The sequence below is a fragment of the Sycon ciliatum genome, unplaced genomic scaffold, assembly GCF_964019385.1.
Source record: "Sycon ciliatum unplaced genomic scaffold, ocSycCili1.1 SCAFFOLD_1263, whole genome shotgun sequence".
Classification (NCBI taxonomy): Eukaryota; Metazoa; Porifera; class Calcarea; order Leucosolenida; family Sycettidae; genus Sycon; species Sycon ciliatum.
This window is the reverse complement of record NW_027044968.1, coordinates 1-12,500: the sequence shown is the minus strand read 5'-3', so window position 1 is coordinate 12,500 and position 12,500 is coordinate 1. Positions and strand designations below refer to the sequence as shown.

General features: G+C 49.3%; 1 protein-coding gene across 1 annotated transcript in view; it reads right to left on the bottom strand.

The window, feature by feature from the left end:
• The window catches only part of LOC135830771 (uncharacterized), a 31,552-nt gene extending 21,860 nt beyond the window's left edge, over positions 1-9,692 (bottom strand). The window contains exons 1-9 of the mRNA XM_065342986.1: positions 9,509-9,692; positions 9,110-9,232; positions 7,536-7,712; positions 5,873-5,995; positions 5,338-5,460; positions 3,577-3,699; positions 2,748-2,894; positions 1,479-1,607; positions 128-556 (exon numbers count right to left, since the gene is read on the bottom strand). Coding sequence (XP_065199058.1) covers positions 128-556; positions 1,479-1,607; positions 2,748-2,894; positions 3,577-3,699; positions 5,338-5,460; positions 5,873-5,995; positions 7,536-7,712; positions 9,110-9,232; positions 9,509-9,692 — 1,558 coding nt within the window. The remainder of the gene's footprint in view (positions 1-127; positions 557-1,478; positions 1,608-2,747; positions 2,895-3,576; positions 3,700-5,337; positions 5,461-5,872; positions 5,996-7,535; positions 7,713-9,109; positions 9,233-9,508) is intronic.
• Positions 9,693-12,500: the final 2,808 nt, after the last annotated feature.

The window sequence follows — 12,500 nt, the reverse complement described above, 5'->3', positions numbered from 1 at the left end:
GGATGAGAAGTGGTGCAAGCATGGTCATACTGGTCATACCATGTGTGACACCACCCCTGCCCATCGACTCAACATTCCGTGTTGGTCACGTGACGATTGCAATTGCGAGTCTAGAATGTCCACTTACCTGTCACGCAGACCTTTCCATTCCCGGTGTACCCCGTGTGACAGGTGCACAGGAATCCAGGTGTGGTATCGGCACACATAGCGTTCTTTGAACACGGCGATTGTAAACACTCGTTGATATTCACACATGCGCCGCCCACTTGCTGATATCCGTCAGCACACGGACATGAAAAACTGCCCACCGTGTTGAAGCATGACAGGCTTCTGTCAGTACAGTACGTCAGGCATTCGTCTGTGTCTATGCACTTGGCAACAGCAGGGCCGGCGGTCACAGTCCTGCTGGAGCTGTTGGTGGCTGTAGTGATGGTGCTGGTATTGGTGCTGAGGTGATAACCGGGCTGACATTTACACGTGTAGGAGCCGACGCTGTTACTGCAAATGCACTGCGGGTCACGGCTCACCGCACTGCCGTCAAGGCATTCGTCAATGTCTGTTGCCATAAGAACAGGGCACAAGAACAAAATGAGAAAAACGTGAAAACAATGTTCAGGGAGCGGACATAGCACTAGTCACAATCATGCAAAACACTTTTGGCTCCAAACTGCACTTGAGAAGTTTACAAGAAAAATCGTATCAAAGCCTGTCTCGTGAGCCTAGCTCTATTGTTGACATACAGAGGAATACATGGTTTGACGGAAATCCTGCGTTCAATAGAAGTCTATAGTAGGTTTTAAAAGCATAACGTTTATAAGGCTCTAGACATTTTCGAAGAATTCAAATTTCGTATAGCGTGAGGTCCTCAATTTATGCTTTTGCTGTAGCTCTATAAGTTGCTGTATTTTCCATTTTTCCATTACTCCCTGTACTTACCCATGATGAGAAAGGAACGAAAACGTTCGGTTACACAATTGGCTTACTTGACTGTGTGGATTGCTTCGGAGCTGACACCTTCTTTTTCGAAATTCAAATTTTGCGGCTTGAACTTTTTCAGAAATTTCTTCGGGATATCGCTCAGGCAATTCCCCCAACTTTTCTCATATTATAGATTTCTATGCAATTGGATAACAAAAACCCAAAATGGAAATTTCTATGCACAAAGTAATCACAGATCTGGCCTAACGTTTTTTTTTAAAACCAGATGTCTATACACACTGTGGCACAGTGACATTAGCTACTACAGGAGTGATCGTGCATGGCTTCAGTACGCGGTATTTCGATAGCACTCGCTTCATCGAATATTGTTGTATTTGAGTAGGGTTGCAATTTACTTATCACATTCTTCCTTTCATGCAATTGTTTTCAGCACTTGAATTGTGTTCTGCTCCTCCATAACAAGTAATTAGCTTGGTTCGGGAACTAAACAGCCGTGCACAGTGCACACAGCACAACAGCAACAACAGCAGTCTGATTACCGTCGCATGCTCTGCCGGTCCAGCGATATCCCGAGCGGCACGTGCAGCTAAACGAACCGACCGTGTCCGTGCAGGCGAGAGCGTTTGCGCCGCAGACGGCCGACACACCAGCCTGGCATTCATCTACGTCTGCACGCATTGCGGAAAGAAATACAACGATTACACAGCAATGAAGCAAACAAATCTTTTCCGCTGTTTAGTACTCGGGTGTTTCGTGTGAAACGTTCATCAGACAGCATATGACCAAGAATATAATTATACGGAGAAAAGAAATGCATGTACATGCAGCATAGCGCACAACCATATTTGGAGACAGAGCCTGGTGCCGATGCTCAGCTGAAGCAAATGGTCGGTCTCATCTTCGAGGAAAAAGCCGCAAAGATTTGGCTTCATATCTTTGTCACGTGAAAAAAATTGTGCAGAAAGTGATCACAGGGTGAGTGGACAGTGGAACCAACATGGCCGACATCATGTGACCCATAGATGCTGGGGTGTAGAGTGGAGTTGGAACCAACATTGCCGATGTCATGTGACCCATAGATGCTGGGGGTTGAGTGGAGTTGGAACCAACATGGCCGATGTCATGTGACCCACAGATGCAGGGTTTGAGGGGAGTTGGAACCAACATGGACGACATCATGTGACCCATCCATGCAGGGGTTGAGGGGAGCCAGCATGGCGTCTGTTAAAGTCTACAGATTTCTGCCTCCCAGGGCAAACGTTAGAACACATGTAGGCCGCACAGGCTGCACTGCTGCTGCCTGTATATACACTATCACACTGAATCTTGCAAAATGATATTTCAGCTGCAACGAATTAAATTTAAGGCTGAAAGTGCCCAGGTCGAAAATAGCCGAAAAAAGTGTGCGCCGCATATTTGATGACTTTAAAGTGGACTAGATATTGGGGCACCTCCCACAGTAAACCAGGACTGTTAGCATTTTTGTAAGTTGTACCTTTATTTATGGATTCTTCACTGGCCTTGGCCTCAATCGTGGGAGTCCCCGTCAACGGCTTATGACAAGGAAGAAGCCAAAGAGAAAGTGAAAATAAAAGGAAAAGGATAGAAAGATGCTCGGTGGTACGGTAGTGTCGGTCGCCGAAGAACTGGGGGTGAGGGTCAGCCTCCTAGCCGACACCGTACTTATTTTCATGTATCATAGTCTGTGCACAGTTGAGTCACCATGTCTACATTGGTATGCTGTGCTTGATGATATTCTAGCCTGGTCGTTCTTCGGCGCCGGACTATAGCCATTCTCCTTAACTCACCTTCACACTGGCCAAGGGTGTTCTTGGTGAATCCCGGATCACACACACAAGTGTATGCTCCGACAGAGTTATTACAGTGGGAGTTAACCGGGCATTGGTATCTCGACAATGACGACGACGACGAGCCCAGCGAGCATTCGTCTACGTCTATATACACGCAGACATACACATGCAGACACACACACGCACGGACACATGCAGACTCACTCAGACACACGCATACTCGTACACACACACACACACACACACACACACACACACACACACACACACACACACACACACACACACACACACACACATACACACACACATGAGGGCGCTCGCACACGCACACGCACACGCACACGCACACGCACACACACACACACACACACACACACACACACACACAAGAGCACCATCAAATATGGAACTGCTTCTCTGGACCAAACATTTCTGTCCACCTAACCTGGCCTTTTGCCCTCATCCCAATCATCTTGAGCACTGAAAAGTTCTGAAATTGGAGCAGTCTCGTTAACTTTTGAAAGGCCAATTTTGACCGAATAACGTTACAGGCTCAAAACCAACTATAAATTCGAAAATATGGGCCTCTTGATGAAATTTAGCATGACAAACCTGCCCGAATTTCGCAAAACTTGGCCAAAGTCCAGATTTGACTTTTCAAGCCTCGATTGTGGCAATGAAGAATAGCACGGGTCACACAACGCAGGATGTGCTGTTGTTTTCATGATCTCTGGCACTGTAGGTGCAAGACACCAAAAGATTAGGGTGCGGGATTTTGGATGAACCTTCTCTAAAAGGGAAGCTTCCAAGCAGGGTCACTGACCTTCGCAGTAGCTTCCATTGCCAGAGTATCCCTTTGAGCAACTGCAGGTGAAGGTCTGTATCCCGTCCAGGCATTCCGCCGTCTGTATACACGGCGGTGGCGTGACGCGGCAGTAATCCACATCTGTGTTCACGTGTGTGTGTGTGTGTGTGTGTGTGTGCACGCGTGCAGCATGTGCGTGCATGTGAGGAGGGTGTGTATGTGCAATGATAAGCAAAACGAAAGAAAACAAAATAGTGAAGAGGTAATTAGTCCCGCAGTGAAGCCTGGTTGGCTATCACCCCTCCCTCGCACTTTGTGTGCCAATTGGTCATGGACCACGAGTTGATTGAAATCAAATACAGTTAAACTTGTCAAGGCGACCACTGGGATAAGGCGACCACCTGTCCAATAGGGGCACTACAAATAATGATCAATCAAGAGTACATGAAAACCAGAGTGTGCAGCTCGGATGGGTTGCTGTCACGGCGGAATTCCGCGATTACATCATTTTAGTGATGTAGTGCGTACAAGCAGGATTCGAGCAGGTCTCTTTCTGCACAACTGCAGCTCAGTTGTACGCACTCCGCCATTTCCCGCCTCAGATCTGCGCCAAATATGATGTAATCACGGAATTCCGCCGTGACAGACACCCATAGTAGAAAAGGCCCCAAGCTGCACACTCTGGTTTTCATGTACTCTTGGTTCAATGGATGCTATTTCCAGTCAAATAATCCTGGACAAGAAAATACCTGGTAAAAGAGGCCACATTTTGAAGGTTCCTTGAGCGGTCGCCATAGACAGGTTTCACTGTAAAATTAAAAAAGCTGCCAAAATCCCAGACTAGTCCACTGAGCTCTTCTTCCGCGCTATGCAACCAAGCGGTTTTGCATTTCTCATTCAGAAACCTATGCACAAGACTGCTAACATGACGATAGCCAATGGGGGCTCGTGGCCAGCCTGTAGTGAGAGCGCCCACCAAACGTGCCTCAGTTCCAAAAAGGAAGTTTATGCCAGTATCCTGAGGGGGAGCGAGGGGTTGGGTTGAACGAAATGCTACCAGCAGATCCATGTGTGCAAAAAAACCCGAGTCAAAAGCCTTCAACCTTCATGGAGTTCTGGTTGTTTAACTAACTGCATTTACATCGTTTGAAATCTTTTATTCTCATGATGGCCTGTGGCCAATAAGAGAATTGTTTTATAAAGCATTGTGCTGGTTAGTGTCCTCTTCTGTGGTCTGTATCCATGTGAAGAGAAGGCAACTGAAGTGCTTGTGAAAACAGGGCAAATGTTGATCGCAAACTCGGAGCCAGAAGCTTGTGTTTTCTTAACTCAGGGTCAGTCAGCGGTATCTCCAAGAAAATTCATTATAATTATATACCGTGAACCTTCCATGAACCTTCCAAGTTGGAAGGCCGCTGGTGAGCGCTATCAAGCAGTGCTCAAGCTGACTTTAATGCCGTGGAATGTGTCGGTACTCCTTGTCAGTTTTGTGCTAGATTGTGCACGTCCGACTGTTCAAAATCTGGTTTAGTTGGTGGACTCGATCGCAGAACTTGTGCCCACGATTTCCATGTTTTAAAATTCATTCTCCATGCACACGTACAGAGTATGGTCACCCTGTACCACACACCATCCCATTGTTCCCTATTGCCCTTTTCATGTTCTCCCGTTCTCCTTTTCCCGGTGGCGGTGGGGCAGTGTTGTTGAAGGAAACAAAGAAAGGAAAAAGAACAACGATTTAATGGTCTGGATGACTAGTAACAAACCCGGCAGACTCACCCTGGCATTCCTGGTTTACCGAGCCAAATCCGGGCAAACAAGGACAGGCGTAGCTGCCAATGGAGTTGACGCAGTCGGAGTTCTTACGGCACACACCTGGTGTTGCCTTGCATTCGTTCACGTCTGTAGCCAATATATGACATACACATATGCATGCGTGCACGCACGCACACACGCACATGCACACGCACACGCACACGCACACACACACACACCCACGCACACACACACAAACCCACTGACAAAGAGATACACAGTGGCATCGACAGACGCAACCACCATGCAGGGGTCACTATGACTTGGTTGTTGAGGCGCTCTCACAGCTCACAACTACAACATTATCTTCACACGTACCTGTGCTCTCTCTCACAAATACACACACACACACACACACACACACTCACACGCACACACACACACACACACACACACACTCACACACACTCACACACACACACACACATACACACACACACACACCCAAACACACACACTCATTCACAGCTCACAACCAGCACATTCTCTTCACACATACCTGTACACTGCTTGCCATCACCGGTATACCCTACTCTACAGGTGCAAGAGTAGCTAGCAACTGAGTTACTACAGTTTGCATTTGCATCACAATTGCCGTTGTTCACACTGCATTCATCAATATCTGCAGTACACACACAAAAATCACAATGCATATTGGGTTTTTTTTGTCGGGTTCAGGAATTATTTTCAGTGTCAGGCTAAGTTTTTTTTTCGTCCGGTGTCAGGTCCGGGAAATTTTCTTCCTGTATCAGGCTCTCAGATGGCGAGCTGAGGAAATCTTTTAAATTAACTTGAAAACATAGAAGACAGTGGGGCACAAGTTATCCGACTGGTGCTAAATTGTGCACCAGACCAACTGTTCAAAATCTGGTTTATTTGGTGAACTCTGTGAACGCATACCTTGCGATCCACTGGTTGCCATGCTTTCAATTTGGTATCGGATTCCGGAATTTTTCTTTGGACACCGGGTTTGGAATTTTTCAAATAACGGTTTTGGGAGATTGCCTTCCAGTATCAAGTTCGGGAAATTTCTTTCTGGTTTCGGGTTAGAGGATTTCCTACAAACATCGGGTTTGAGTATTTTTTTGTTTCCATGCACTGTATTCATCATCATCTTTGGCCAAACAAAGACAGCTATAGGAAGTAGTTCAGAGCAGACCCGGTCTTTCTCATCCACTCTGCAACAGTATCAAACTCATTTATCAATCTAGATCAGTGTGCATGTCAAAATCTGTTCAAAATCTGGTTTAGTTGGCGGACTCGATCGCATAACTTGTGCCCACAATTTCCATGTTACAACTGAGATTATCAATTCTTACAAGTTATTCTGCAAAACTGCACTCCTTTAGGTTTGCAATTCGATACAATTGCAGATTGAATGGTAAAGCGTGAGTCTGGTCTTAGAACGAGTTCCTATGAATGAATCTGTAGGGAGCCTAACCACTGCTACTAGAAGTACAGTTGTGCTCACTGGAATCGGACGCAGAGTGCAAACCTGACTCCCTGGACTAGTTCCGCAGATTACATCACTGGACGTGTCGTTGTTAGTTATCCAATACTAGTATACCATCACTGCCCTTGTACATGTGCACGTACAGCAGTATTGGTGCTACTTCCACGGCGTCAAGGGCCGCGCAAGTTGAGCCGCCAAACACGCCCTGCAGGTTGGTTTTCACCGAGCACCACCGTTGCTATGGATACTAAACACCGGACCGAGGGGAATGTTGCAAAAGAAGGATCCACGAGCGGGATTCGAACAACCCAGCACCCCCTGTCTTTCCGGCACAGTGCCCTACCGATTAGGCTACTGGGGATCACACACGCCCATGGATCCTTCTTGCTACACTGCTGGCCGACGTCATGCTAAAACCAACTATGATCTCAAAGCAAAAGACGATGCTTTGAAGGTAGGACAGTTTGTTTGGCTGTACCGATACCCCCAAGCTGGCGACAGCCCTAAGTTGTTCCGGTATTGGGATGGCCCGCGGCAAGTCTCTGTTGTTCACTCCCTCCTAGTCTACACCATTAAACGGCTTGGCGTCCATTCATCCCGGCGCACCACTATCATGACCGTCCACAGGAATAGATTAAAGCGAATCTTTGGCCCTGTGAACCTCCCACCTGTGGACGCCCCGGGGCCGGGCCTCATTGTACGCACTCACCTATGCACGCAACAGAGTTGGACCATGATCCGTTATTCAAACAGACAATCGATGTGACGTTAGCTGGCTTGAGTTCAAAGCCGGACTTGCAGATTGGGGTTTGCAAGCTGTTGTATGTCGTGGGCGAGGCGGGTGTGAATCGACCGTTCGTAATCGGCGCTGGTCCGCAGTCGACGTCTGCTCAGATGAAGGCACATACGCACACGTGTGCACACGCCCATACACACACACACACACACATGTATGCACTTACACACACACACAAACACACGCAAACACACAAACACACACGCAAACACACAAACATACAAACACACACAAACATACACACACACACACAAACACACGCACAAACACACACACACACACACACACACAAATACACGCACAAACACACACACACACAGACATGTTCATCAAAAAGGTACAGGAGTGTGGACTGTGTGCGAAGGGTACGCTGGTCACCTAACTCTAAGTCACAACTGAAACCAGCCAGGTCCCCGACAGTGACAATTTTACACTCCTAATACCACATTCTTATACAGAATAACGAAAGCAATGGAGTTCCTACAGGGAAGTGTAAAAGTGCAATAGGGCGTACAGGTTGTTCCCCTAAATTGCATAAAATACCGTCATGGCACGTATGAAAGCCATGTTTGTTCCGCAGAAGTCGATGCAAGGGCAAGGCTTTTATTCAAATTAATAATTGCATTCAAACAAGGTGTTTCAATGCAACTACAGCGCTCATTGCCTGCAAGGGAAGATTTTTCTCTCTCTTTCTTTTTTAGTCTATCTATCTGTGTGTGTGTGTGTGTGTGTGTGTGTGTGTGTGTGTGTGTGTGTGTGTGTGTGTGTGTGTGTATGTCTGTCTGTCTGTCTGTCTGTGTGTGTGTGTGAGTGTGAGTGTGTGTGTGTGTCTGTTTGTCTATCTGTACGTCCGTCCCTCCGTCCGTCCATCTGTCTGCCAGACTCTCTGCCAGTCTGTCTGTCTGTCTGTCTGTCTGTCTGTCTGTCTGTCTGTCTGTCTGTCTGTCTGTCTGTCTGTCTGTCTGTCTGCCTGTCTTTCGGTTTTTCGGGTGTCGGTCGTTCCGTCCGTCCGTCTGTCAGTCTCACCCCCCCCCCCTCTCTCTCTCTCTCTCTCTCTCTCTCTCTCTCTCTCTCTCTCTCTCTCTCTCTCTCTCTCCCTCTCCCTCTCTCTCCCTCTCCCTCTCTCTCCCTCTCCCTCTCTCTCTCGCTCTCTCTCCCTCGCTCTCTCTCTCTCGCTCTCTCGCTCGCTCTCTCTCTCGCTCTCTCTCTCTCTCGCTCTCTCCCCCTCGCTCTCTCTCTCGCTCTCTCTCTCTCTCTCTCTCTCTCTCTCTCTCTCTCTCTCTCTCTCTCTCTCTCTCTCTCTCTCTCTCTCTCTCTCTCTCGCTCTCGCTCTCGCTCTCGCTCTCGCTCTCTCTCTCTCTCTCTCTCTCTCTCTCTCTCTCTCTCTCTCTCTCTCTCTCTCTCTCTCTCTCTCTCTCTCTCTATCTATCTATCTATCTATCTCTCTGGTTTGCAGCTCCCAACCAGCACATTCTCTTCACACATACCTGTACACTGCTTGCCATTACCGGTATACCCTACTCTACAGGTGCAAGAGTAGCTACCAACTGAGTTACTACAGTTTGCATTTGCATCACAATTGCCGTTGTTCACACTGCATTCGTCAATATCTGCAGTACACACAAAAATGCATCCACACAAACGCACGCACGCACACACACGCACACACCTTTGGACCTTTGGAAAGCCCATCGCCGAAGGCGATGATAGCTATTAGGCAAGGCAGTAGTTCTTGTGTCGGGATATATCATTCGGACGGCGAAAGTCGCGGCCGCAGACACAGACGAACACTCTTGGTTGGGGCTGGCTTGGTGGCTTCCGACGGCTACGTTCGCGCCAGTCCCTCCGGTCCTGAGCAAGGTGGTACCATTGCGTCTCCGGGATACCGGTCGCACGCAGGTCTGAAGCTGCCACATCTCTCCAACGACGCTTGGGTCCATGGCGGGGCCGCGTGTTAGTGCCCTCCGCAAACAGGATCTGCTTTGGCAACCTGGTATCGTCCATCCTTGCGAGGTGACCAAGCCATCGCAGGCGATTCGCACGAATGGCCTCCTCCAGCGAGGCTGGCATGCCGCTGCGCTTCGCCAAGTCTTCACTTGACAGGTGTTCCTGCCACTGCTGGTCTCGGGTAACACTCAGGATCGTGCGAACACACTGTCGATGGAACGTGTCCAACCTGCGCAGGAGGGGTGCCTTCAGCGTCCATGTCCGCACACACACACACACACACACACACACACACACACACACACACACACACACACACACACACACACACACACACACACCTTGACCTTTGACGCCCCATCTCCAGTGGAGATGATAGGCTACTGAGTTGGGCAGTACTTGATGTGACGCTTCAAATCGCCACTTCTCCTAAACGCTCTGCCGCATGCGCAATGAAAGTCCTTCGGTGCCGGGGGAGGAAGACGATGTTGATGAACCCGCCTGCGCCATTCCAGGCGATCTTGTGCGAGCCGATACCACTCGGACTCCGGAATATCCAGCAAGCGCAGATCACCGACAATCGTGTCTCGCCAACGCTTCTTTGGTCCATGCTGTGGTTTGGTTGCTTTGAGCTCACCAAACAACAATTGTTGAGGAATCTGGGCCGCGTCCATACGGGCAACATGACCCAGCCAACGCAGACGGTACTCACGCAGGAGAGCGCCAATGTCCTCAGGAAGACGCGCTCTCTGGGCTAGATCAGCAGTATTAAGATGACGGGAGTGCTGATCGCTCCTTGAGACTCCCAAGATGGAACGGACGCATGAGCGATGAAACAGATTCAGGCGATTTCCGCTGGAAATGTATCAAGAAGTTGCGGGGAATGCACACTGGCCGACAGTCAGTGGTGACATCCAGCGTTCGGGATGAGAATGGCAACTTGACAGACGGTCCAGAGAGTGTGGGAGCTTGTTGGCATCGCCACTTTGATCGTGTCCTTAATGTTCAGAGTGTGTTTGATGCGGAAGTCATTGAATCCATGCCAGTGCTTGGCATCAGGCAAAGTCTTGACGACCCGCCCTCTTTTGAGGAAGTGGTATCGGCGATCAGGAAGCTACACCCAGGCACTGCGGGTGGACAGTCTGGAATTGTCCCGGAGATGATTCTTGCTGGTGGCGAGGCCTTGCATGAGCGCGTCCACAATGTGATCAATGAGGTATGGACCTGCGGTTCTGCCGTGTCTGACTGGCGAAACGCAGAGATCGTCCCTATCCCCAAGAAAGGTGACTTACGGTCCTGCGATAACTGGCGTGGCATCAGCCTCCTGGATGTGGTCGGCAAGGTCTTTGCTCGTGTTCTTCAGGGTCGCCTGCAGGCGGTGGCAGAGGATGTTCTGCCGGATTCCCAGTGCGGATTCCGCAGGGGCCGTGGCTGCAGTGACATGGTATTCACTGCAAGACAACTGATGGAGAAGGCAGTGGAGCACGATTCTGAGCTATATGTGCTTTTCGTCGATCTGCGCAAGGCCTATGATTCAATTCCGCGGTCTGCTTTGTGGCTTGTGCTCCGCAATCTGGGCATTCCTCCGAAGCTGCTTGGCCTTGTCCAGTCGCTCCATGAAGGCATGGAGGCGCGTGTTCGGCTCCCTAACGTCGTCACGGACAACATCAACGTCCGGAATGGCTTGCGTCAGGGCTGCACACTGGCGCCTACGCTCTTTAATCTGTATTTCTCTGCAGTGGTCTCTTCGTGGCATCGCCAGTCTTCTGTTCCGGGTGTACGGGTCCGCTACCGTGTCGGCAGGAAGCTTGTTGGGGATCGGACCGCCAAGTCTCGACTGGCCTCCACTGACGTCACAGAGTCCCAGTTTGCTGATGATGCGGCTCTCTACACCACCTCTTTGAGCCACCTGGAGACGATGACAAACGAGTTTGTGTCCTGTGCTTCGGGTTGGGGTCTAACTGTGAGCGTCCAGAAGACCAAGGCCATGGCGGTGAACTGCTCTCAACCGCCACCTTCCATTGATCTTCAGGATGGAGGAAGCGTGGAGGCTGTGGACAGCTTTACCTATCTGTATTTCACACACACACACACACACACACACACACACACACGTTGAGTGTAAGCACACACACACACGAGCATGTGTGCATGTGCGCACATTCACCAACAAAGCTCTCATACCCTAAACATATTGAACCAGCTGAACTTTCCAGAATTAAACAATGCAGCCTAGCACTGCAGTAGTGCTCCGGGAAGTCTGGCCGAAGGGGCTTTTTCATACCCTCAACTTGCATGGCTGTTGATGTGCTGGAAGTGATATGAACAAGGATGGACGTATCCCTGTACCCTCAACTTGCACGGCTGTTGATGTGCTGGAAGTGATATGAACAAGGATGGACGTATCCCTGTACCCTCAACTTGCACGGCTGTTGATGTGCTGGAAGTGATATGAACAAGGATGGACGTATCCCTGTACCCTCAACTTGCACGGCTGTTGATGTGCTGGAAGTGATATGAACAAGGATGGACGTATCCCTGTACCCTCAACTTGCACGGCTGTTGATGTGCTGGAAGTGATATGAACAAGGATGGACGTATCCCTGTACCCTCAACTTGCACGGCTGTTGATGTGCTGGAAGTGATATGAACAAGGATGGACGTATCCCTGTACCCTCAACTTGCACGGCTGTTGATGTGCTGGAAGTGATATGAACAAGGATGGACGTATCCCTGTACCCTCAACTTGCACGGCTGTTGATGTGCTGGAAGTGATATGAACAAGGATGGACGTATCCCTGTACCCTCAACTTGCACGGCTGTTGATGTGCTGGAAGTGATATGAACAAGGATGGACGTATCCCTGTACCCTCAACTTGCACGGCTGTTGATGTGCTGGAAGTGATATGAACAAGGATGGACGTATCCCTG